We start from the raw sequence: 27879 nt of genomic DNA on the forward strand, positions 1-27879 counted from the left end.
TACTAATTCCATCAGCCATATAGTCTGCCCTTCTATACCAACTGCCCTCCCTTCCAGTATTCAGCTGGCAAAACTCAGGCTTAGAGAGGAAGTGATTTGTCCAAGGTCAATAGCTAGTTAGCAACATCCAGGAATAGAAGCCAGAGTCACTTGACTCTGAATTTGCTTTTTTTTTTTCCCCCTCTATTAAATCACAATGTCAGTCATCTCTGCTTTTATCACAGGATTATAGTGAGACTGCAGTGAGCTGAAGTACTATGCAGATGTGATGCAGTAGCACTATGCTTTCTGTTAGGGCATCCAGGGAAAGAATCCTACACTTAAAAAGTTAAAGCTTAAATAGTGTTTCTGTTATTTAAAAAAATAAAACATTTTCTTCTTAACAAAAGGTAATGTAAACATGTATTAAAATATAGAAAATAGGAAATTATATCTCATATAGGGTAAATATTGAATGAATAAATAAAGAAAACACATATTCTATTTCCTTAAATTATGGAGCACATTAAGCCTTTGTAGTATAAGGATCAAAGTTTGTTTTTCAGATATATATTGTTTTCCATCATTTGGGGGCAAATGTTTCTTCACCTCATGTTCTTTTCTGTTTAAGATGCAGGAGAGCTGTATGTTTGGGGACGTAACAAGCACGGGCAACTGGCTACCCAGGCTGCTTTCCTTCTTCTACCTCAGAAAATAGAAGCACATTGGTTTCAGAATGAAAAGGTCACTGCCGTCTGGAGTGGGTGGACACACCTGGTTGCTCAGACAGGTGAGAGAGTATCAGAAAATTTGGGCTTGGTAAGAGTAATTTGGGATTCACGATTTTTATTGACAAAAAGATTTAAGGACTGGATGAAGAAGATCTCATGCCTACTTTAGCCATCCACGAGGTATATGGCTTTTCTTCTCTGGATCACAGATTTGTACCAATGAATGCAAGGCTGGATTAGGTTGACTCCTTCGGATCCTGAGAGACACTGCGATTTTGAGAAAGAAACCATTGCAGCAGTCATCACCCACAAATACGTTTAGGTCGTTGGGGAATCCTTGCCTTGTCATAGTTGAAGAGATGACTTTCTGCATGAGTCTAAACTAAAAGCATCAGAAGCTTGTGAAGCTAAAGATAAATACTTCAGGATTAAGGCTGGCATGATATTCTGACTTAAATTTTTATTGACCTTTCAAAATTATGTACATCAATTCAGACATCTCCTATTCCCTCAGATGCTACCACATCAGGCCATATAGATTTTGGCATCTTCATTTTCTTGGAGTCTTTATCTGCTTCTCATCTTTCCCTTAGAATAGTTCTTTCCTGGCCTTGTATTCCTTTGTTCTTGGGTTTTGGATTTTCATGGTCTCTCTTCATCTCTGTTGTCAAAGAGCTTCTGCAAACTAACATATAGTTCCTCAGACAGATGATTTGTAGTTCTTAATGTCTATTATTGTGTCAAGGCCTTCTGAACTTCATGGGTTCTCGGGTCCTCTGGCCTGTTATTGTTTGCGTTCTAGCTTGTGATCCTCAGATCTCAGCTTCCTGCGGAGCTGGGATTACAGGCCTGAGCCACTGGTGCTTGGCTCTATCATGCTTTTAAATGGTCTTTAAAAAATTTTATGATCATTTTGAGAGGGGCAGTGTCTTACACCTATAATCCTAGCTATTCAAGAGGCTGAGACTTGGAGGATCATGGTTCAGAGCCAGCCGAGGCAGAAAATTCTTCATGACTTTGCCTCCAGATAGTCAGCAAAATGGCTTATTGGAGGTGTGGCTTAAGTGGTAGAGCACAAGTTGTGAGCAAGAAAGCCAAATGAGAGTGTCAAGCCCTGAGTTTGAGGCCTGGCATTGGCACATGCACACACACAAAAATGATTTCTTTGTAAAAAGGGTCTGTATAACAAAGGCATATAATAAAATTTCCATATTATCATTTCAGAAGATGCTCTATAAAACTGTATTATTCATTTAGAAGAAAACCAAGTCTTTTTTTTTAATAGAGAATCAGTCTGCTTAAAGATTGGGACATCTATAGAAAGAAGCTTTTCCTAAAGCTTAGAGCAGAATAGCTGTTTATTTGTGTGATTGTTAATATGGATTTTTTCCCAGATAACTTTATGAAGGTAGTAATTATATTAATCTTCTTGTCTTCACTGCCTCTCAGAGAATACTCATTTCTCTATATTAGACTATTTCTAGTTAGAAGAGCTTAAACATACTCTAATGCAGATAAGGCAGGGTTGACAGCTAGGATTTTGGATCTCTTTTCTGGGATGCACTGTTTTATTAGTAGAAGGAAGGCTTCACTTTGTCCAACCAAAACAGCTAATGTGTTTTGGGTACCTGTTAAGCAATGTTAAACTTTAGAGAAGCAGAGGAGAAAGGACATGGGTCATGCTTTCTCATTAGAATGTATAAGATAGGCTTAAGTCTAAGAGAATAAAGATGGAAAACTTTCCAATCTATCCGTCCATCTGTTCATCTGTCTCACAAATGCACTGTGCCTTTTACTAGACTCAGATCTTGCTCTTATGGACTCCTTTAGGTGAGGTAGGCTTGTAATCAAATTTTAGTACATTCCAGTATGACATGTACAACAACAGAGCTAAGTACAAAGTGCAAAAGCAGCAGAAAAACTGGCAGTAGTCCGAGTAATTAGGTGTTACCAGGTGGGCGCTTCATTTCGTGGTTAGTCAGTTTTCTCAAAGGTTGGTAGTGCAGTAAAATACACTTACTACCAAATAGCAGTGAGTTTGGTTGAGTCTGTCAGTAAACCCTTTAACTAGTTAGGAAGCTGACTAATGAAAGACATAAAGATGTAGCTTCTTTGAAGCATTGTAACTGATGCTGACTGTCATGTCTGGGCCAGCAGCCCAGCCCTTGGGGTGGGAGGTTGGAACCCACATTGCTGACACTGGCTGAGTCACTCCAGCTGCTCTGGAGCTCAGCTTTCGATTTCCACCTCCACTCACAAGAGCTTGATTTTGTGGCAGTGTTTCAGCTGTTTAATTAACTTGTTAATTCAGGTCCCTTGTTTACTTATATTGCCACTTCCCCTTTCTCTTAAGTCCAGAATGGTTAAAAGCTGGGATGTTTGAGAATCCTCATTGTTATACTGAATTTTGGGTAAATGGGAGTCTCCTGCTATTTGATTCACCAATTTTGTGTTCTTTCTGGCAGCCGTGGAAGCCCTTGCCCTGGCCTGATGTCATTGATAGAAACACCCAGGGCTTCTATTTAATCAGACTCAGCTGCTCACATTAATGGGAACATGATTTCCTCACGGGTCAGAAGCAGCTCATTAGTAGAACAAGGAGATATTTGACTCATTGTTTTTCCCAAGCTGCAGTAGTGAATTTCCCTGAGACATACTTGCAGGCTACAATGGCACATAGCTATCTAGCTATGGACTAAAGGATTTGGTAACCATACGCCTAGTGACCATATATGTGGCCAGAAGGGTGGGTTGGGATAGGATGAGAGAGGAGGAGAACGCTTGGCTTTTCTCTGTCCCCTTTATCTCTAGACCAGAAGTAATTTTGTCCCCTAGAGGACATTTGCAATGGCTAGAAAAGTGATTGTCATGATTGGGGAAAAGATTTTACTGGCAGCTATTAGATAGTGGCCTGGAATGCTATTAAATATCCTACAGTGCAAAGGTGGGCCCCCTTTTTCCCCCCTTTCCACCCCCACCGCCATTTTTAACTGAAATGACCCAATGACCCAGTCTGTATGTTAGCAGTGTCAAGATTGAGAAATGCTGTGTAGTACTGGTGCCCCAGTGGAAGATGTTCAGGTAGGGCAGTTCATTAGTATAACTTCGAAGATGTTATAGGAATCTGGATGTGCTCTCTGCCCTCCCCTCTCAGGAGTCTGGTGTCTGCCTGCATTTGCAATGGAAAAATACTTTTCTCTGTTAGTCAGAGGCACTTGGAAAGAGTCCAGGAGAACCTGTTCTAATCTGGGAGAGTTGGCAAGGGTACCTGTGTCTCAGGCTGGTAGAGCTGCATTCTAGAAACCTTTCCCAATCTGTTTGATGTCCCTGATCATTGTTCTTAAGAACTTCATGAGACTCCTGGGTGACTTTACCCAGGTTTAGTGACCTGTGGCAGTCTTATTTGAGACTCATGATTTCCTGGCTGGAGGTGCTTCTTGTGAGAACTGGATGGCAGATCTAGGTGCTTTCTTAGTTCAGTGACCTTGATGGAGTCACTTCGCCTTTTTGGGCCTCAGTTTCCTCATCCCACAAGTAGGATACTAAAACTTACCTGTGGGGCTGGATGTCAGTGGCTCAGTGGCTCATGCCTGTAATCCTAGTTACTCAGGAGGCTGAGATCTGAGAATTATGATTTGAAGCCAGCCTGGGCAAGAAAGCCTGGAAAACTCTACAACTAACCACCAAAAAGCTGAAAGTGGAGCTGTGGCTCAAGTAGTAGAGCACTAGCCTTGAGCTGAAAAGGTAAGGGACAACATATAGCCCTGAGTTCAAGCCTCATTAACAGTGTAAAAACAAAACAAAACAAAATCTTACGTGTTCTACATGGGGCTACTGTGAGAAGCAAATGAATGAATGTGTGTGAAAGATACTAAAATATGGACACAGTGATGTCTGCTTGAGGTCAGATATTTAAGTAAATTCAGATGTCAGTAATGCTTTTAGAAAGACTTGTTTTTCAGCAGGGCCTATGCTAAGTTTGAGACATAATAGCTTCTGCCCTGAGTTCATGTGCTAGCCAATGAAGTGATATTCAGTATCCGGCTCTGACAAAATAGATTTCCTAAGCTCCTTTGCTCCTGTGCAATAGGCAAGTGGAAGATGTGCTGTGGCTTTGTAGGTAATTTTACCTGTTGATCTTTCTTGGCATTTATCTGGACCTCTAATTGTATACGTCTCTTTATAGTCTTGTTTGTTGAATGGCTAGGCTGTAAATTCCAGGAGTGCCGTGTCTATTTTGTTCAGGGCTGGATTCCTAGAACCTGACACAGGCCTAGTACACAGTAGATGATTAGTAGCTAATGCTGAACGATGGAGTAAATGTCAAGGAAGAGAGATACACAGGCTTTGAGGCTAGATAGATGAAGGCCTATCTCAGCTCTGTCAGCTTATCTATAGTGTGACTTCGGGTACTTCCACCTCTCACGGTACTCACCATACTTACTGTTAACACTGCAGTTGTCAGTATGTTTCTCATAACACCATAAACCTCTCTTTTAGGCTGTGTGTGTGTGTGTGTGGGGTGTGTGTGTGTGTGTGTGTGTGCGTGTGCGTGTGTGTGTGTGTGTGTGTGTGTGTGTGTGTGTGTGTGTGTGTGTGTGTGTGTGTTTCTTCCATATACACCCTGGGGCTTGGACTCAGGGTCTTGCACTCTTGCTTAGCTTTTTCATGCAAGGCTGGCACTGTATCTTTGAGTCAGATCTCTATATCTAACATTCTTGCTGTCTAAATGGAGATAATCTTGATCCTCAGATCTTAGACTCCTGAGTAGCTAGGACTACAGCTGTGAACCACTGGCTCCTGGTTCTCTTTTTGTTGTTTATTGTGTAGAATTCTTTGACTAATTCTCCTTTCTATGAGGACAGGAGCTATGTTTACTTTTGCCCAGTGTATCCTCAGTTCTTAACAAAGTACTTGGCATTTATGAGGTAAGTACTTTATACATGTTGGACAAATGAATAAACTTAACTTCTCTGAGCATATTTCCTAAGGAAAAGGAGTAGTGATTGCTGCTTTTATGGTATAAGGATTGAGACATGTACTAAAGTACCTGGGCCAGGATTTAAGACATCTGTTTTCATCTGTCCTTTTGGGAACTTTGGAGCTCTTTGGAGGTGTGCGCTGTTTTGTCTCTTTCCAGCAGAGGCCTCTAGGACTGGCTATGAATGCCTCTGGATAGGGTAACAGGTTGCTTCAGGACTATCCCAAATAGTATGGAAAAGATCACTGCCTACGAATGCTAGGTGCTGGTTTTGTAACTATTAGAATTTCAAGGGGAATGTTTTTCATAAGACCAAATGCTATGTGGCATTGGTCAAACTCCAGAATCTTGTTGCTTTCCGGATGCTGGAAGCTTTCCCTGAAGCCATGTGAATCCCAAAGTGGATTTGTGGTCTCACAAATGATATGGATTGAAAAAGTGAAACCAAATACAGAGTTCTTTGACATTCTTTACTTTTCTTCAGTGTCACATAAGAAAGTCCTAGAGACTAGGAGATAAACCATATATCAGCATCCTCCTTACTGAAATCAAGAAGAGAAAAAAAGACTTTATGGTAGCATTTAAGTCAGAAAACTTGTTCTGCTTTCTAGTAAATATTTTCCTTTCCCACTGTCCTCCCGAGTCTTGGAAACATCCTTTTGATTAAGATTTATTCTTTTTCTCTTATTTCTCAGAAGAAGGGAATCACACAGTTCTGTGTGGTTAGAATCACTGTCTTTTCTTTAAATCACAGATAAACAACTATTTTACTGTGTTTGATCTAAGCTCAGCCATTGATTCACACTGAACTGAGTTTATAATTATTCCTAATGCTGAATTTTCTGTTTTACGGTCAAGATCTTTCCAGAATAGGGTGACAGAGTACATCACTCCTTTTTTGAACTGTATATCATGAAACCTCAACTGAACGCAGGGAGATTTTGACCTCATAAGCTCTATTTAAAGCAGATGCTTTGTAATTCATGATGGTTGAGCTTTAGAACTTTGAAAATCTGATGGTTGAAAGTGAGACTGAACCCAAAGGACTATTTTGAAATGGATAGCTTTGCTTATTATTACAGTTATTAGTTTTTATTCTAGAATCCCTAGAATATCAGTAATGGATGGGAGCTTAGAGGTTATCTGGCCTAACCTCATTTTGAAGATGGGGAAACTGAGGGCTCAGGAAAAGAGGCATACTGTGTGAGTGAATGAGCTAAGGCTAGAACTCATCTCATGGTTTTTAGTCTAGTGCTTTTCCTGTCTTGTCAGATTCTTTCCACAGGCAACAAGGATATTGTTAGTAAGTGAAATCAGTTAAACCCAGGGACTTTGACCAGCAAGGGTAGTTCCTTTTACATAGGTAATTTGCTCCAAGAAAATCCTACTTCTGTACTTAAAGGGTGCAGCTATAGGTTCCCAGTGATTATGTGTGCAGAGTAGAAAGTGAGAGAGAGTACCCAGGAGCAAGGGGAAAGGAGCTCTTCTGCAGTTCAGGGCACTCCCATTTTATGATGCAGCGATCATAATTGCACAGGCTACCTTTATCCCCTAAAATTCTTTCACATCCATTTTCCCATATGAAGCAGGCAAGATGATGCTGTCTTTACAAATGTGTCTCTAATTGGTTTGTTGTATTGTACTGCTTCATGTGATGTGCAAAGCCTAAATTTGAACCCAATCTTTTCATCTCCAAGCCTGCTACTCTAATTCCAAAGGGATATGTATTCCAGAATGCTCTAACTCATTAAGCTTCTTTTGTTTTTCAGAGATGGGGCTTCCCCCTACTTTTGCCAGTGATACTACTTCTTTCAATGAGAAAGGAAATTCCTAGTTATCTTGGATCCGTTAGACGGCATTTATACAATGCTTGCCTATATGTGCAGAGCATTTATACAATGCTTACCTATATGTGCTGTGGGGTAGTGGGGGATATAAAATCCAAAGCTACCTTCAGGATGCTTGTGGTTGGATGAACAAATAAAATATTTATAGAAGGATAAAAAGAATGTGGCAGAGGGCCAGAGGAGTGGCAGAGACATTGAGGACTCTAGGGTTTCAGGAGAAGGAGAGGTCAGTATGGGCAGGAATGGTCAGGGAAGGGTGTGAAATTGTGGTTGGGCTTTGGGAAGGTCATACTTTAATAGGTGGAGAATTGGAGAGTTTTTTCTGCCACATTCTCTTTGTCCTCTGGAAAGACACTAGACTCTTCTGGCTCCCTCTCCCATCTGGCCTGTCATATGTTGTAGTCATAATGATCTTTTAGGCCACTCTAGCTCAGAAATTCTATCCTACAAAAAATAAAATTGGCTTAATAATCATGGAGGTGCCATTCACTGCAGCCTGATTTGTAATGGCAAAACAAACACAAAGAATAAATGCTACAGCCACGTGTATTATTATTATTATTATTGTTATTATTATTTTGTAATGATACAGGGGTTTGGACCAAGCCTTCCTGCTCTCACTTGGCTCATTTGCTTAAGGCTGGTGCTCTACCACTTAAGCTACAGCTACACTTACAGCTTTTTCGCTGGTTAATTGGAGATAAGAGTTTCATGGACTTTTCTGCCTGGACTGGCTTCAAACTGGAATCTTCATATCTCTGTTTCCTGTTTAGCTAGGATGCAGGTATGAACCATCAGCGCCCAGCTCCATGTGTCAGAATATTATATATTCATTAAATAAAAAAGTGACAGAGAAATATGCTCAAAGCATAGTGAAACAGATGACTATACATCACTACACTAAAGTTCTATTTTCTTTTAAAAGAATGCTTGCACAGAAAAGACCAGAAGGAAATATATCAGAATACTATCTCTGGTAGGATTATGAGTAAATTTTCTGTTATTTTCTATGCTGAATATGTAATTTGCAATCGGAGTATGTCCCTTACAATGTTATTTTAAAGATAATGACTAGAATGGCTTTCCATTCAGCCTAGAGGCCTGCCCCCCCTTACCAACCATTCCTGTGTGGATGTCCTTGATGAGTCTGTCCCTAGGCCTTGGTTGAGAGGGCACACAGAAAAGAGGCAAGAGAGGGTAGCAGGAGGCAGGAAAGCAGGCATCTATTTTTAGCTCAGTTATGAGTCAGCTTGATGACCTTGGCAGATCTCTCCTGAGCATCCTTGGGCCTTGGTTTCCTCATCTTAAAAGGTGAGTTGGAGGTTACAAAAGATAGTTTGAGCTCCAGATTGTTTCTAACTATGGAGGATTTCCTTATTCTTGTGGAACCAGTCAGGAGGCATCATTGGTTCCTGGAGCCTGGCTGTTTGCTTTCTCTCTGGCTTCTCTGCAGCTGGGCACCAATAGGTGCAGGCAGATTTCTGCTGTTCAGAGGAGGGTGGGATCAATGGGAGCTTAGTGGTGGTGTTGAGAGGGTGTAGTGACAGGATTAAACCACTAGAGGGAAGCATTGTTTGATTACGTTTCCTTTTCTCATCTGTCTGATCTGTCTGCAGATGAAGAGTAGCCTTAATTTGTCCTCAGGGTTCAGGTTCTAGCATTTTAGAACTAAGAGGACTTGAAAACTATCCATCCAAACTTAAGTGCATTTGGATGTGAGTTGACAGAGGCCAGTATAGGCAAGGGACGTACTTAAAGGTATGCATTATTTTTTTCGGGAGGCATTCGTTATACAGGATGAAGAAGATAGCCACAGACAGAGCCAAGGGTGTGAATAATTGGGTCCACAAAGAGGGGAATCTAAGACATCTGGCTGTACACACCTTTCCTGAGCTTCTATGGCTAGGTCCTGAGAGTTCTGGAGCTAAAGAAGAAAGAGCTTGTGTCTGGTAGTGGTGGGGTATGTATGGAGGGAAAGTTCATGTTAACACACTGTGTTGCTCCAGTACGTCTTCTCCACTGTCATATTCTTTCTAGCTTGTGCTGGCTTGGAGGCTCATTATGAAGACCTTGAAGGGGTTCTTGCAAATGATGCCCTTAAGGCTAGGGAGCACCAGTTTGTACTTTTCAGTGAGTTTGCAAGTAATGCTTAGCCTATTTGTGTTCCACGTCTTATTATCTATTGCAGTTTGCTAAGAATCCTGACAGTTTGTTTTCTACCCTCCAAAGGCCATGTTTACTTCGATGACCTTAGTTTTCATATGAAATTGCCCACCAGCTCTAAGCACTGAAGTAAAGTGAAAATGGGCATTGGCCTGGGAGCCAGACAGCTGTGCAACCTTGGGCAAGTCTCTAGGAAGGGAGGTCAGTCTCCCATCTGCAGTTGTGTCATCTCTGCCAGACAGATGAAGTTTCTGACATTATTTTTGGCCTTGTGTTTGGCAATGAATCTCCATTGATTTGTGGTCTGGAAAAGTGCAAGGTGTGTCCACCTGAAGCAAAAGCAAGATTCATCCTTTCAAGTTAGGTGCATTGGACAAGTGCAGCAGGGCCTGGAGGGCCAGCAGATGGCAGCAGTGGGCAAGCAGACACGTTTATGGGATGAAATGATAGGGCCAGCATTCAGAGTCAGAATTAGCAAGGTCATATCTGAAAAGGACCTTAATACCCAGTAGTCCTGGCTTGGGAGAAAAACTGAGATTGTTCTAGTTTCTAATTGGCTGCTCCATAGTAGAGCCAGAGGACAGGCCTGGGCTTGGACCAGTTATTTCTTTGAGGGTCTGATCCTTATGATTTCCTTCTTCCCAACACAGCAAAGGGAGCACCATTATCTTCTTTTGCTCCCTTTTGCTCTGGCCAATCTGTCCCAGTTTACTAGGCAAGGTCTCACATCAGACTTTCTCATGGATGCAATTAGGATTCATCTTTCAGCCTCCATACCCAACAGATGGGTAGGTCCAAGGCCTTGCCAGAGATGTGATGCAGGAAGACACCATTTAACATGAGTGGTTGAATAAACACAGAAATGTTTTCTAATTCCCTAGAGGGTCACATTGGGACTGAGAACCAGTGTTTATCAAGCACTTTCTAAATACCAGGTGCAATGCTTGTATTCCTACTTATGAATTTCTCATATCCCCCAAAGGTGGAGTTCATTTCCCATGAATCCAGGTGAGGTCTGAGGTTCAGGGAGACTGTGTGGCTTATGTAAAAGAATACTGTTAGTTATGAAGCCAGCACTTGTGTTCTGCTCTGTGTGTGTGTGTGTGTGTGTGTGTGTGTTTGTGTGTATACTGTGGTTTGAACTCAGGTACTCTGCCAGTGAGCCATGATACCAGGCCTTTTTTCTGAACTGGTTATTACTGAGATAGGGTTTCCTTTTTTGCCTTGGCACATGCCTGGACTGTGATCTTTTCTATTTTAAGCATCCTACTGTAGCTGAGATGACAACTGTGTAACACTGAGTCTGGCAATTAATTGAGAAGGACCCTAAAACATTTTGCCCAGGCTGGTCTTGAACCTGATCTTCCTGATCTCACCCTTCTTAATAGCTAGGAGTATAGGTGTGAGCCACGAAGTCTGGTTTCCCTGCCAGCTGTACTTATGCCACCATTCTGCATCCCCTCGACACAGCCTCAACTGGGTATGTAGCTAGTGACTGTCTCAGTCAGCTTGGATTGCTATAACCAAGTTCTAGAGACTGAGTGGCTTAGAAATAAGAGACATTTATTTCTAACAACCAGGAATCTAGGAAATCCTAATCTATACACAGATGTATTTGGAGTCTGGTCAGGAGGGTCTGCATCTTGGTTCATAGAAGGCCATTTTCTCCTTCTTGGCAGGAAGGACAAGGGGATTCTTTAGGGTCCTTTTGATAAGGGCACTAATTCTGTTCATGAAGGCCCCACTTTCATGACCTAATCACCTTCCAAAAGCTACTACTTCTTATTCTGTCACCTTAGGGTTAAAATTCCAACATGTGAATCTTGGGAGGATATAGCCATTCAGTCTTTCTAACAGATTCCTAGATTTTTAAGGTAGAGAGGAACACATCTTTTGGGGGAGTTGTGGTGGTGGGCTGTTGGAGAAAGGAGGAATGAGTGTAGAGGGGCTACCAGCTGTGCTTTGAGATCTCCAGATGGTTCTGGAAAGGGCTCAGAGGTCCCTGGCAGAGGGCTTAGTTTCCATTCAAGGATTTCTCCTCTTTCCTGGTGGAGATTGATTTGTTCCAGGAGCTCTCTAAAAGTGAGCATTAAGTGGCTAGGTGGTAATTTTGCCATCATTTTTAGGTTCTTGACACATGACACCATGCTTGCCCTTTCTCAGGGGACCTTGCCTGTCCCATGGGAGCTCTCAATAATTGACATGACAGCCAGTTCCTTAAAGTACTCTCAATGTGTGCCAAGAGGAAAGTGGCCCATTTTGAGGAATCTTAGAGGAATCAGCTTTATTTGTGTTTTCAATCTGAGATTGACTTTGTAACATTAGGAGGAAGCTTGATGTGGCCAAAAGAGTCCTGAAGAGTGAGGTTAAACTCTAATTTGCCATTTGTTGGCATCCTGGGAAAGATATTTGACCTTTCTGGGACTGATTTTTTTTGTTGTTGTTGGTAAAATGAAGATCATCCCTAAATTTCTATCTCACAGGAGCATATTGTACCGTTAATTCACTTGTAGTTTATTCTTTCAGTAATTTGTTCAAATATTTGCTGCATGAACAAGGTCAGCAGGGAGCCTTGTAGGCAAAGGATCCTGGGAACCAAGTTATAGAAGCAAGAGGCACCCTGTGATAGTTTGCTTGATCTGGGTAAGACAAGGTGAAAAGAGACAGGAAATATTCGGCCATAATGGGCATGGATCCTTGTGAGCATCGAGGGAGATGCTAAATGTTTGGGGGGGAGGGATGTGTGATATCATGAATAATGAAAGACCCTGACTCAGCGTGGCTCTTGAGGTTTCTGTATTGAAGCCTCATGCTTGCTTTTGGCTGAGACTGAGTCCTTTCCTCCAAGGGCTGGGGTGGCTTAGTATCCATGAAATGGGTAGGGACTGAGTCATCTGGCTCACTGATCTGTCTTCTGGTTACTTAAGAAAAAGCCATCACGTTACCTTTCATCCGGAAGCATTTCTTAAGGGCCTAAAAATGAGCAGCTCTGGGGCTTCTTCCTGCAGCTCCTTGAGGAGGTGGAGGCGTGTAAAGAAGGGATTACTCATTTATCAAGGCCACACTGTGTGCCAGGCATTTTGCCAGGGCTTTACAAACATTATCTATTTAATCCATACAGACACTTTTTCCAAGTAAGGCTTACTCCCATTTTACATGCGAGGAACTGAAGACAGGGTAAGAGATGTTGGCTCACTCTACCAAGTTACTTAGCATTGCTTTGTTCATTGTGAAGAGAGGGTGGCCATCACATTGTCAGTTGAGAGGGTGGTGAGTCAAACAAGATTGTGGATGTGAAAACACTTTGTGAACTGGAGAGTGCCATGCACACAGGCAGGGGGTCCTTAGTAGTGTTGCGTCCCTGTCAAATTATTATTATTATTATTTGGCTTGTGCAGGGCTTAAACTCAGGGTCTCACCCTTGCTCAGCTTTCTTGCTCATGGCCAGTGATCTATAACTTGAGATGTGCCTCCAGCCCAGATTTTTGATGGTTAATTGGGATGGAGTCTCAGGGACTTTTCTGCCTGGGCTGGCTTTGAACTGTGATCCTCTAGGCCTTAGCCTCCAAAGTAGCTGATATTACAGGTGTGAGCCACTGATGCCTGGCCCAGCCAAATTTTTATTTGGGTCTTGTTTGAGCCTCTTCTGTCTGGGTTAATAAAAGGCTTTGACCATTATTTTCTCCTCTGTTTCCTCTTCCTCCAGCTAGCCCCAACTCATTGCTCCTTTTAAGCTCCCAAGAAAGGTGTTAATTTTTTTTTTTTTGTGTATGGTATTGGCATTTGAACTCAGGGCCTTATGGGTGCTTGGCAGGTGCTCTACCATTTGACCTATTACCCTAGTCCTTTTTGCTTTTAGTTATTTTTCAGATAAGGTCTCATGCTTTTTTCCCAGAGCAGCCTCAAAGCACAATTTCTTAACCTATCGTTCCTTTATAACTGGTATGACTCGATGCCTGAGTTGTTTGTTGAGATGAGGTCTCCATGACATTTTGCCCAGTTTGGTCTTGAGCTTCAATCTCTCTCTGAGAAGCTGGGATTACAACTGTGAACTTCTGCAACTGGCCTGGTACTATTTATATTTTTAGAAAATTAATTCTGTTATATAAAATTAAAGGAATGTAAGGCTTCTTTTCGTCATTTTAGTGAAAATAGCAAGTTCTAGAAATTTTAATGCCATACATACCATTCTATTCTTATTTGAGATTTGAGAAAACAAAGGCCCAGGGAGGAGAAGATGATTTGTCCCAATGCCCCACAGCTAATGGAGAGTAGAGACAGGATTTGGACCCAGGTACCCCTTGTCCAGAACCTCTCCACCACCTCACATTGTTGCTTTAAAGAGAAAGACTTACAGAGCCTTTTATCCTTTGTGGAGGAAGAATCCAGTTTAATAAATTTCATTATCCCAGTCCATTTATGTAACAGAGCTGTTTGCAGGACCTGGCAGATGGTCCATAGTAACAGTGCTTTGCTGATTGGGTTGGAGCTGAGCCTATGAAATGAAAACTCCTGAGAAGCAGATGCCTCTCCCCATCCCTGGCCATGGAGAAGTCAGCCTCTTCCAGGAAGACATTGTAGCTTTGCTGCGCACTGTCTCTGGGGACTGAAGGTGACCAGTAAGGGAGGAGTCTAAATTTTTAAAATTGTTATTATAAAAGAGGTGTACGGATGAGTTACAGTTATATAAGTCAAGTAAAGTGTACATTTCTTTTTGGATAATGTCACCCATTCCATTGCTCTCTCTCAGTTTTTCCCTCCCATCCCTGCCCACAAGTTGTTCATTTTCAACGTAGTGTCTAGTGAGTACCACTACTGCATTTACCCTTTGTCTACTCCATTTCTGTGCCTCTAAGGGAGGTGTCTTAAACTGTTTGGTTTTAAAAATTAATTAACTAATTTTTGGTGCTGGTTCTGAGGCTTGAACTCAGGGCCTGGGTGCTGTCCCTGATCTTTTTTGTTTAAGGCTGGTACTCTCCCACTTGAGCCATAGCTCTGCTTCTGATTTTTTTGGTGGTTAATTGGAGATAAGTCTCACAACTTTCTTGCTCAGGTTGGCTTCAAACTATGATCTTCAGATCTCAGCCTCTTGAGTAGGTAGGATTACAAACATGAGCTACTGGCACTGGCCTGTTTGGTTTTTACAAAAGTCACATGAGTGGTTTGGAGGCTTAGGGAGAGGGGACTGCTAGTAAAGGATGCTTTTCCTGGGGCCTGAATGAGGAATGGGAAGAAGGAGCAGAGCAGGAGTAAGATTAGCAAATGTGGAGGGGGGAGAGGCTGTTTCATCACAGATCTGCCCTGCGGATTCCTGCTCTCCCCATCAGGAGGTGTGACCACCTATGAATGTAACTTCAGCAATCATCATGCCTCTCTCTGTCCCCCCTGCCCCCTTCCCTTTTTTGAGATTACTGCGGCTCTATATCTTCTGATTATCTTCCCTTCCCTTGTTGGTCCTTAAACCTAATTGGTTTTCAGTGGATTCTTTTAGTGATATCTGTAACTGCCCTAGCTATGGGGTCCTGAGCCCTGAGGACCCAAAAGCTGTTGGGTCTCCTTACCTGCCCAGGGTCTTCTGGTGTGGATGGGTAGAGCTCCCTGTTATGATCCTAATAAATCTTTCATTCCTACCTCTCTTCAATATGGGTCATTTTTCCCAGGGGCAGGGGTAGAATAAACTTGAGAGCCACCATCTGAAATCACATCCAAGAGGTTCTCCCTGGTTGACCTTAAACTTGGAATCCAGGGTAGGTGCCTTCCTCTCCTTGTTCTTGCCTCTGGGTGAGTTATTTGCTCCCCCAAAGAATGGAAACAACCCTTGTCTTCCCCATCTGAAGATCTTAATCAGCTCCTCTCATTTACTGAAAGCCAGTTTCTTTCTGGGAGCTGAGGATGCAAATCTCAGGGGATCTCATGGGTTTTCAGAGGCAAAACCATGGCTTCTCACATAACCACTTCCTACATGCTGGGTGGGCAGGCGGACTTTGCAGCACTCACTGTCCAGTCTATGTTCTGTTTCGGTCTTGCTTCCATGGGGCCTCAGTGTGGTCTACAGTGGGAGTTCTATGCCAGCACTAGGAGCTGTGATTTTTATCAGAGAGATACCAGTGACAGCTTTCTGCAGGCCCAGGCGTGCTGCCGCTCCCTTAGCTGTGCCGTCTCCCAAGTTGCTCCTCTCCTCAGCCCCAACTTTCAGCTGTGAGTCATCATCATCAGCCAACAGCTGGGGGCAGAGCTTGGTCCTCCCTCCCTCCCTCCCTTTCTCTCTCTCTCTTTCTCTCTTGCTGTTTCCTCTCTCTCAAAATAATTGCAGAGTTGAAAACTGCAGAATTTCTCATTCCTAATAGGAAAAAAAAAAAACAAACCCAAAAAACCTGAAGGTGATGACCAGGGCTAGGGATAGCAGATCTAGGTAAAAGGAACCAGGGTACCTGGAGGAGATGGAGATAGGACTGGGTGTTTGGGTGTCTCCTTTATTTTTCTTTCTTGCCAGCCTGGGCACTGTCCCTGAGCTTTTTTTAACTCAAGGCTATCACTCTATCACAGCACCACTTCCATCTTTTTCTCTTTATGTGGTACTGAGGAATCAAACCCAGGGCTTCATGCATGATAGGCAAGCACTCTACCACTAAGCCACCTTCTCAGACCTGGGTATCTCCATTACAACCCCAAGCCTTCCAATAAGCTATCTCCAGGACATAGGCAGTGAAGGACAGTGTGGACTTTCCCTTTCTGCTCTTCCCTTCTTAGGAGCCCAGGAAGGCCCCTAGGGAATTGGGAGTTGGGCAAGGTTGGTGAGAAAGGGAGTTTAGCAAGGTCAACAGATAGTTTTCTAAGAAACTGTGCACAGTTGTGCTGGAAGTCAGAGGGCCTGGTTTCTTGTATTAGTTTTGCTTCTTGTTCATTAGTTAATTCCAGGTGCACAAGTTATTTTCTTTTGTGGTGTGACTGGGTCAGAAGTGCTCCGAGGTCCCTTCTTGCTCTGACAGTTTGTAGGCTAAATTGAATGGAAAGAACTTGGAATCCTGTTCCCATAATCCTTTTGAGACGCCAACACCCCTAGCTCTTTCTGCAGATGACTTGCTTTGCTTACTGTGCTCAGAGTCACATGGATTTGATTCCTGCCATCTAAGGCCTTACCTTTTGTCTTCCTCCTTTCTTCTCCTGGGGCCTAGTTCAGGCTCTGCCAAACCATATTGTGTCCTTGGGCAGATCACGCCTTTCCTTCAGCCCAATTTTTCTTTTTTCTAAAATCAAGGGATTAGACTTGCTTCTTGCCTTCAATTGTCCTCTCCCTGCAACCTCCCCGCACCTCCCCCATCTTGAGCCTCCTACTAGCTTTTCTACAGAGTGTGATTCTTAGCTGCAGAAAGCCTGATTTTGGGGTGGGGTATGTTTTCCTTTCTTGCTGGGAGGGAGAGAAGCAAGATTATTATTATTTTTAATTATACAGCTAAGATTAGGCAGCAATCTACATTTTAAAGTGTTATTAATAAGAATCTAAAAGTGTGTGCGAAGAGGCTTTGGAGTTTGAATGTGAAATGAGTCGGGAAACATCTGCAACGGCACTGGCCCCAATCAGGGAGTTTTCTTAGGGTGCCAAGTGGCTTCCAGGTGTGACTAGCAGGGCTGATGTGCTATGTATGAACCCTGAACCTCTGCAGGAACAAGAAGCCCAAGCACTCAGTGCAGGGGCTCAGTGCAGCCTTTTCCCCACAGAACCTTGCTCTTTGGGAAGTGACAGTCATAATATTACTTGATTTAGAATTTACACAGTGCTTTTGTGTTTATTGTTTGCTTTTTAAAAAATCACATCTTGACAAGTAATTTCATTGTCTCTGCTTGAATTGGCTGAAAAAAATTTTTTTTTCAGTGCTGGGGTTTGAAGTCAGGGTCTTCCATTTGCTAGACAAGCACCTTTTGTTTTAGTTTGTTTTTTAGGGAGTCTGGGGCCTGCCTTGGACAATGAGTAGCTGGGATTACCGAGATGTACCACTATATCCAGACCTGGCTGAGACTTTTAAGTTTAAGGTCTTTCTTTAAGAAAGATGGTTTTGAATAATTTGGAATGTATGCATTTGAAACGTCCTATGTGTCCCATACAACTTTTATGTCAATTAAAAATTAATTTTTAAAGAGAGAGACAGAAAGCAAGTGATATATTTATAGAGAAGAAGCTGAGGAGTCTGGAGCTGAGTTCTGCTACTGGACCTATATCCCCTAGCTCTGCCTGTTCCTGTCTATATATACACACTCACACTCACACACACACACACACACACACACACACACACGTGTATATATGCATATATATATTTCTTAAAACCATTTGCAATGGGACATATTTTATGTGTTGATGGTCTGTCATTTCCCCATTACAATATGCCCCACAATGGGAGTTTTGTCCATTGTGTTCCATGCTGTGGCCCCTTGCCCCTAGGATAGTATGTGGCATGGTGCAAAGCGTGCAATAGCTATTGGATATTGTCAATGCCTGGCTCCTTTCTAAGTAGGCTGGGTAACTTGGAAAGTTATTTACTTTCCTGAGTTTTATATTTTCTTTGGGAAGTTGAATTGGATGGTCTAGTGGCATATAAACGTTCATGGTAAAAGCGATGGCTGTGACTTGTTTATTTTAACAAGCACCTACTTTGGGTCGGGCTTTATGTGACTACAGAGAAAATAAGGAAGTCACAGTCCTTCACTCTGAGGAGGACATGTGGAGGAAATGCAGTCAAATAATCCTGTGTTTGGAGGCATAGAATAGAACTGTTGTTGATACGGAGGTACAAACTCCATACGGGTGGCTCCCAAGGGAAGAGATGGCTTATTCTGACTAGGAGTGCTTTAGGGAGACAGTGAGATTAGAGCTGGGTCCTGAAGGGTGAGAAGGAGCTCTGTAGGTGAGACAGCCATGCTGGCCAGCATAGCTAGTTGGAGGAATAGCATGTCCCCAAGGCCCTGGATGGGGAAGTAGAATATGCTCCTGACATCCAACACTGAGGGAGGTGCTGGGTAGAAGTGCTCTGATGGAGGGACTGGGTAGAAGGCAAGGGAACTAGGAACAAACTAGACTGGAGATTCTTGAGATGCCCTTGATCGGTTTGGGAGAGGTCACTAGTCCAACAACTCCTTGATTTTGTCTGGGAAAATTAACTCTGAGTGTTGCTGAAAGTCCTGAAGCCAGCCTGAGGCTTCTTAGGGTACAGTCTGTCTTGACATCTGTCACTAGTGCCCCTGAATTGGTTGTTACTGAAGTTAGAGGTGAAAATAGAATAGCTACCTGGTATGCCTGTGAGTTTGGGCTCTCTGATCTTTGCCACATAGGCTAAAGATAAAGCTCACTTGGCTATTCATCAGCCAGGTTTTCTTTGTGCCTGTAGCCCAGGCATGTATCCCTGTGACTCTGAAAGATCTTTATAATGCTCACTTTTGAAGAGGCAGTGTGGGTAAATAGAAACTGGAGCTGGGGTCAGATAGGCCTGTGCATTCTCTGTAGGACAATGACTGAGGGCACTGACTCTGGTGCCAGGCTACTCGTTCCCAGCCTTACTACTGCCACAGCAGCTGCTGGCTTAGAGCCCAAGACTTAGCCTCTGTCTGGGCATTAATTTTCTCATCTCTGATTTGAGGATTATAATGCCTACTCATCGGATGTTTCTGTGGATTAAATGGGATAATCCATATCAAGAGTCTAGCATGAAATAAGTGTCCTCAAAATATTAGCTTTTTTCTTTTTAATTGAAACCTTACAACTTATTAGCTATGTGATTTTGGACAAGTTGTATAGCCTCAGTGATCTGTTTCTTTATCTATAAAATGGGAGTCACTCCAATCATTCAGGCTTGATTAAATTATAGTTATTGAGAGATCCTAAAACACAGTTCCACACATTCAGTTCCAGTCCTTCATCTTTGTTTTCTACTTTTGGTTGGTTGTGGGGCTTGAACTCAGGCCCTGAGTGCTGTCTCTGAGCTTTTTTGCTCAAGGCTAGTACTCTACAACTTTGAGCCACAGTACCACTTCTGATTTTCTAATGGCTAAATAAGAATCTCATGGACTTTCCTGCCCAGGCTGGCTTCAAACTATGATCCTCAGGTCTTAGCCTCCTGAGTAGGATTACAGGTATGAGCCACTGGTGCCTAGCTTCTGCTTTTTAACTTGGAACAATTTCACTTATCATAATTTTATTCCTGTATTACATTTTTAAGACCATCCCAAACCTTCTATTATGTGATATTATTCACAAAATGACTTTAGAAACTTGGGAAATTTTACTAAAAATGGGATATATAATTAAGTCCTAGTTTTTTTTATTTAAATTATTAAGTATGAATGGTCTTTGAGATTATCGTGGATGTTTTATACACTGATCAGACTGAAGGACACTGATAAGACTAAAGATTCCATTGGTGCCAATAAAATTAAATTGATCCCCACTTACTTTGACACTAAAGATTTTCAGATATGATTGTATTCCATCCTTTTGTTTTATAGATGGAAAAACTGGGCCCTGAGGGACCTGTTCAAAGCTATGTACCATAGACAAGAAGCCAGGGCTAGGACCCTGGGTTTCCCCTTCTTCTCTCCTTTTCCTTCCCTCTCCTCCTCTGTACCTTAGCTTACCTTGTTTCACTTTTCTTTTCCATTGACACTTTTTACTCTTTCTTTCTTCCTGACTTTAGTTAATCCATGGTTTGTCATATATCAAAGGCGCTGCCATTCCAGATACTGTTTATGAATCTTAAAAAAAATCCAAAATTCTATGATGGAGATTCCAGTATTTTTTCCCATTGATTATCATTTGAGGCATTAACACACAGATCTTGGTAGGTGTGAGTTGGCTGAGAAGATTTGACAAATTAGTGGTAAATGTGGGTGGAACCCTGGAACTCCCTGATCAGGCTGTGTTGTGCAGTTTGGGAGGATAGTAGTAATACTGGCTAACACTTACTACTGTATGCCATGTACTTTATTCATCAACAGCTTGCAACAGCCTTACAAGGGAGATGCTATTCTTACTCTGCAGATGATATCTTAAAGATACTGAATAATTTGATTAAGATTACAGAACCCCTGAATAATAAACTTTGGTAGAGGTGAATGACAGGTAGACAGAGAGAGGGTTAGATTTCTTAATTCATGTAGGCAACAAATACTTATTGAACACCTGCTTGTGATGGGCACTGTTTGTGTATGCATAAACAAAAGATTCCTGCTTTCACAGACCTTCTTTGTGGATGAGGAAGCAGACTCAAATAGAACAGTTTCTCTATGTATTCATTACATAGGAGAATGCATACATTCTCATGTGTATTTATAAATTGAGATCATTGCCTTCAAAGTGAGGGACACGGTTCTTAGAATTGTCCATGATTGTTAACGAGTGAGAGTGAGTAGGAATGGGCTGGTTTAATTGGGCTGAGATGTAGACTCATCAAGGCCTGTGATGAGCAGCAGGCATATATAGTATAGAAGCCTGGGAGCCATCTATAGTGCTTTTGAGCCTTCTCCTTCCCTTCTGCCTGTTTTTTTGGCTGGTCCTGGGGCTTGAACTCAGGACCTGGGCACTATCCCTGAGCATCTTTGTGCTCAAGGCTAGCACTCTACCACTTGAACCACAGTGCCACTTCCAGCTTTTTCTGAGTAGTTTACTGGAGATAAGAGTCTCATGGCCTTTTCTGTCTGATCCTCAGCTCTCAGCCTCCTGAATAGCTAGGATTACAGGTGTGAGCCACCAGTACTTGGCTTCTTCCCGCTTCACACACAGAGAGGTCATGCTGGATGGCTTTAAGCAGTCAGTTCTGTGATTGAGCAGTCCTTGGTTATCATCATCAGATGCCTTTTTATAAAGTCTCTTTCCTTATGGCCAAACAGAAAATCAGATACAGAAGTCACTTTTACATTCTGAAAGCTTCGGGTTACCCTGAGAGGAACTAGCATTTGTAAACAGATTTTTTTTTTCTTGCCAGTCCTAGTGCTTGACCTCAGGGCCTGGGCACTGTCCCTGAGCTTCTTTTGCTCAAGGCTAGCACTCTACCACTTGGGCCACAGTGCCACTTCCAGCTTTTTTCTGTGTATGTGGTACTGAGGAATCAAACCCAGGGCTTTATGCATGCTAGGCAAGCACTCTGCCACTAAGCCACCTTCTCAGCCCCAACAGATGATTGTTAAAGCATAACAAACTCCGGTGGAGAGGTGGCCTCCTTGTGTGTGTCTTCTGGAATTAGAATTGGGAAGGATTGAGGAGGCTGTATGATTTATTTTCTCTGACCATGAGTATTCTTTTTATAATGTCCACTTCTGTTTACTAGCTCAATTTTGGTATCTTGTCAGCACTATCTATTTTCTTTTTTGGACAGAGTCTGTTAGTAAAATATGGATGTTCCTCTAATCTGTCTTCCTATCATCTTTAGGACCACCTTCCCAGGAAGGAGCTGTCTCTTTACTGAGGAGCTCAGTGGCTTCTCACTGTGTGGGGGCTATGACTGCAGCGGCAATGCCTGCCTTCATCACTGGTCCCTGAAGGGACAAAGGAAGTGGCCCCTAGAATATTTGTCACCCACCACCCTGCCTTCAGGGTGTTCCCCCTCTGGACTTTGTACCTGCCAGTCTTTCTTCTTACTCTTTCCCCTTATTTACATCAGCTTATTTGATAACATGTTGACAAAAGGACCTGGGAGAGTTAAATAATTTGGTAATGAAGTAACTCTTCATGATTCTTCTTGATGCAATCCTTGATCTGGAAGTTCTTTTCCTTCACCTACTTCTTTTAATGACAATGCTACCTTCTTACTAATCTTGAAATGCTGAAATTTCAGAGTGATGTTTATTTCTTCCTGTTCTCTCTCACATCTAATGAGTGCTAAGTCCTGAAAATCCTTCTCTCTCTCTCTCTCTCTTTCTCCCTCTCTCTCTCTCTCCCCCTCTCTCTATGTCTTTCTCTTATGAAACAAACTCTCACTGAGGCTTGATGAATCCTAGGCTTGGGTTACTGTGATGGTTTCCTACTAACTTACTACCTCTGCGAGTAAGGACAAGAATCTTGTTCCTGGCAGTAAAATGGGGATGATAGGAGTACTTGCCTCACAGAGTGTGTGGAGGAATGAAAAGGATACTCTAAGGAGAATACTTAGTACAGTACCCAGCATGTAGTAGGTGCTGCAGAAGTGTTGGATGTATTATTTCTGGCCTCCTTCAGTTCTTTGCTAGGTACTACTCACAACATTCCCTTCATCATGCCCCATCCCTGCTCAAAGTGTGTTGTTCTCCCCATGGTCATGTTAGCTGTAGTTCCTAAACTCAGCATGTGAAGGTCCGGTACAGAAGTCATTCTTACCTTTTAGGGCTTAGAGTGAATATTCTGAGAAGAATTGCCAGTGTGTGATAAGGAAATCTTATACCTTCTACTGTTTTGCTTTTTTTTCTCTTCCACATTCTTTGAAATTTTCTATTTTTTGATTATATTTTGTTCTACATATTTTTAATTAGCTTACATTAGTCATACAAGGGGAAATTTCATAATTACCTTTCTGCATATGTTTACCATGCATTCCAATCAATCTTACTCCTGTTTATCATTCTTCTGGCTCCCTTCCTATTCTATATAATTTTGAATGAGGATATATAGTCAAGATTTATAAATGTATAAAATACAAGCATATATTTTAAAAAATACGTGCAAGTACGTACATTGGCTTAAAACTATGTTACTAATAGGAGAGAACAAACAACCAAGTTTGAAGACCTCTGGTGTAGAAGATGAGATCAAGGGGCTGGGAAGGTGGCTCAGTGGTAGAGCACTTGCCTTGCATGCATGAGGCCCTGGGTTCAATTCCTCAGCACCACATAAGCAAAAAGAAAAAAAGCTGGAAGTAGCACTGTGGCTCAAGTGGTAGAGCGCTAGCCTTGAGCTGAAGAGCTGAGGGACAGCGCCCATGCCCAGAGTTCAGGCCCACGACTGAACCCAAAAAAAAAAAGAAGATGAGATCCAGACCCCTAAGCCTGGCATTTCTCTGTGATTGGCTCAGCCTGATCATCCTACCTTCATTCCCAGACTTTCTCCTCTGACCTCATTCATGCTCCCACACTGCCCCTTATACCTCTCAATTTCCATGTTATTTCTTATCACTTTCCTGCTCCAACGATATCCTCCCTCATTCTCCCAGTTTCTTTTCCCATCTAGAAATTCATCTTCAATGCTATGCATTCACACTTGGCTAGGACAAATTCTAGCTTGAAATGTTTCCTCTAAAATGTGCTTTGTCAATACCACTCATCTGGTCCTTCTTGTATTCTCTGTGGACCTGCTGTTTTTGTGTTTGTTAGTAGAAGAGACCTTTCACAATGTTATTTCTTTCTTGGTGCTATATTTCTTTTGTTAATTCTTACATGGACGTGTCTTAAATGATATTTCATTTTCTGACTTTATTTTGAGCTATTTTGTCATTTCTCTCATTTGTCATTTATCTGGAGACACATACCTATACTTTTTAAGATGACATTAATGTATCTTTTTAAATAGTTTAATATATAATTCTTTACCCTAAGGAAAAGATTCATTTGTTAAGTTTGTGATCTGAAATGCCTTGAATTGACAGCAAGCTTCAGTTTAAGGTAGACATTTATCTACATTGCATTAATGAACATTTTTGTATGAGATTCACTATTTTCTTTTACTTCAGGTGACATCATAATCCATATGTATAATGTCTTTTTTAGGGTCTTAGTTGTGCATTGTCTTCCTTCTGAAAAGGTCTTCTAGTAAGGAAGATGGGATGGCACACAGATCATATCCCTCCCTTTAGTCTGGCTCACCCCTATTCAAGTCTTGTAAGAATGGCTCTTTTTCAGCCCAGTTTCATTAGTCTATATATCATCTGTGCAATCTTTATAGATTTCGTTGGATTTAGAATCAAAGACACTGGTTTAAATCTTAATTTCACCACCTACTAAGTGTTTGAACTTGACCAAGATATTTAACCTCATCTGTACAATGAACTTTATAGTCTATATGTCAGGGTTATTATAATGATTAATGATATAGTATCTGTGAATGCGCTAGGTGCCTGAAAGGTTGTCCATAAATGTCTGTTTTTAAAGGAGCAACATCTGGTTGATGCTTTATGAACCTTCTACTGTAGAATGTATTTTGAGGAGAAATAGAAGGGTTCTGAGAGTATATCAGAGCTTGAGACTAAAGGGGAATATTGAGATGGCCTGGTTTCTGGGCTTGTTTCTGCTAGAACATCTCTGGCCTCCCCAGAGAGGATGAAGATTAATTAGTTAATCTTTGTAAAGTGCTTTGAAGGTGAAAAGTGCTATGTAAGTGGAATGGTTGAATTGCTATTGGAGATGTAATAATGGTGGCACCATATTCTGGCAATCTTGCCTGTCTCAGACATCAGTAATCAATAACAGAGTTCTGAGATGTTTTACTTGATGTGAATGAAAGGATTCAATGTGCAACTAGTGATAACACAATTCTCTTTGTGGTCTTCTTGGTCCAAGAATGCTGAGGTTGTTTAAACAGCAGGAGTCTCATTCTTTGGCTTCTTGTGAAACTCAGCTTAGGTAAGACACAGTTTACCAGTTTGAGTTGCTTTATGGGTTTTGGATCCAATGACTTAAAAAAAAAAGTGTCAGGCTGCATGAAGAGAAATATACAGTGATTCTGCAGTGAGATGGGACAGTGTGAATAACCAGTTCAGAGTGGTACCAAGGGTAAGTTTAAAGAGAAGCAGCTTAGCCTTGCTACCTTGAGTAGGTTATTTCTCTGAGCCTTAATCTTCTCATCTTCTAAATGGCACTGTAGTAGTTGATGAGTATAATAATAAAGGTAGGGGGAGGGTAAGTTTAACCCTTTTCAAGGGAGAGTTTTGGAGTTCAGAAAGGTTTCCTAGAACTAATGGTACATGAACTAACTTGAGAGGCTTACCAGGTTAGGAAAGGGCATCCATAGATGATGGAACAGCGTACGAGAACACATGAATGGTACATCTGAATGGAGTCATTTCCAGTTTGCATAACATGCCAGATCTCCTGTGGGCCCTGCAGGCTTGGTTCTCTCTTTGTGGAAAAACAGAAGTCAAATTCTCTTGAGCTGCTTGGAATCTGCAAGCAGGTCACACCTGAGAATGTATCTCTGTAGAGCTTTGTATGCTTGCAGTATTCTGACATTCCCTCCAATGACTCTGTGGTTGGTTTTTTAGCTGACACTGTAAGCCATATGTTGAATGTGGGGCCGGGTGAAGCTTTGATACTAAATGCAGAGTATGTAGTAGAGTTATCTAGAATTTAATATGCATTACTTGATGTTTTGCCTCTTAAGCAAAGTTTTTCTTTGTTAAAATAAACATGTATAGAGAATTTATACAGCGCACATGGTTATGCATATTTATTGGAGAGAATCTGTTAATAATCTATGCCTCATCAGATTTTGCATTTCTGTTGAAATAACAAATGTGGCACTTGGTACAACTGAATGAATTTGGTGAGTTTTCTCTTCTCTGGAGAAGAAAGGCCCTATCTCCCTTTTCATACTTTCTTTTCTTTTCTTTTTTTGTACTTTTTTTATTGTAAAAAGGCTGTACAGAGGGGTTACAGTTACATGAGCAAGGTAATGAGTACATTTCCTATTGAGCATTGTTGCTTCCTTTGTTTTCCCCCTACCATCCCATCCCTTCCATCCCTTCCCTCCCACCTCCACTATCTCTCTCTCCCTCCCCACCCCCAGCTCACTGAAGTTGTAAAGTTAATTTTCAACATGTCAACCACTTTGGAAAGTAGTATAGAGGTTCTTCAAAAGACTCCACATAGAGCTCCCCTATGACCCAGCAATCCCACTTTTGGGCATTTACTCAAACGATCACAAACAAGGCCATACTAAGGCTACCAGCACAACTATGTTTATTGCAGCATTATTCACCATAACTAAGATATGGAACCAACCCAGATGCCTCTCAGTAGATGAATGGATCAAGAAAATGTGATATATATATATATATATATATTATAGTGGAATTCTATGCCTCCATCAGAAAGAATGACACCACCCTATTTGTTAGGAAATGGAAAGACTTGGAAAAAATTATATTAAGTGAAGTAAGCCAGGCCCAAAGAAACATAGGCCCCATGGTTTTCCTTATTTGTCATACTTTATTTTCTTCTATCATCTTTAGCCCTGGCCAGCTTCCCATGTAGTGCTGCAGAACTGAATACTCTCTGGCCCCAAATGATTTTGCATCTTTTTTTTCTTCTTTGCACTCCCTTTATTCCAGCATGTGTGTGGATGTTTGCCTTGGGACTATTAGGATTGCTCCTCTCCGCATATACTTTGAGAAGTCCTCTTGTATTATGAGGAAGAGGAAAAGAGAGAGACTGGCCATTGATTGAGTTAAGCCTAGGAAATTATAGCATGGGGGAACTTCTGTGGTTTGGATAAGAACTAATAGGCATCTGGGCAAAGCACAGACGTTGATCAGAGAGAAGTGTATCTATAGTAGTATTCATATCTATAGCAATATATAATTATAAGAGTTGAGGCTTTAGAATCATGCTCTGATTCCAGTTCCAGCACTCTGTACTTGTTTGAACTTTGGGAAGTCATTTAGCCTCTTTGACCTCACTTTCCATGTCTATAAAAATGCTTTCTTTAAGGGAAACTAGGACTCTGAGTACTTGGTACTACTAAGGACACAGTTCTCATTTTTTCCAGTAACTCATTGGTTATCCACAACTATACAGTGCAATCACAATTCAAATCATATTTGTTTTTCAGAAAGTGGCAAGGTATTTACCTGGGGCCGAGCAGATTATGGTCAACTGGGGAGGAAGTTGGGATCTAATGGAGGCCAAAAACCAGAAAAGCAAGATTCATCCCTCTCCTGCTTCCGATCACAGAACAACACACCTTCACCTCTGCATTGCCTAACTGGAGCAGCTGAGGTGAGAAGGGACTTCTTACAGACAAAATGTCTCTCTCTTTTTTTTTTGTCTTTCAGTGAAGTGCTTACTGAGGGCCTACTGTGTGCCAGGCATTATAATTGGTTCCATGTAGGAATCTGAAGGGGTCTTTTACCCTCCTTCCCCCTCCCCCAAGGAGCTCAGGTTTAATATGGTAGAAAAGTTGGTTCCTCAGTTACCCAAATGACTGTATCTGAAGGAAGACTATGTAACT

General features: G+C 41.8%; 1 protein-coding gene across 4 annotated transcripts in view; it reads left to right on the forward strand.

Annotated features, from left to right (window-relative positions):
* Nucleotides 1-27879, forward strand: part of Sergef (secretion regulating guanine nucleotide exchange factor) — a 218975-nt gene that overhangs the window by 26894 nt on the left and 164202 nt on the right. For all 4 annotated transcript variants that reach the window (XM_042691605.1, XM_042691608.1, XM_042691607.1 and 1 more), the window contains 2 exons: nucleotides 611-769; nucleotides 27481-27647. In XM_042691605.1, coding sequence (XP_042547539.1) covers nucleotides 611-769; nucleotides 27481-27647 — 326 coding nt within the window. The remainder of the gene's footprint in view (nucleotides 1-610; nucleotides 770-27480; nucleotides 27648-27879) is intronic.

This window comes from Dipodomys spectabilis, unplaced genomic scaffold (assembly GCF_019054845.1).
Source record: "Dipodomys spectabilis isolate Male_0828 unplaced genomic scaffold, ASM1905484v1 ptg000145l, whole genome shotgun sequence".
Taxonomy (NCBI): Eukaryota; Metazoa; Chordata; class Mammalia; order Rodentia; family Heteromyidae; genus Dipodomys; species Dipodomys spectabilis.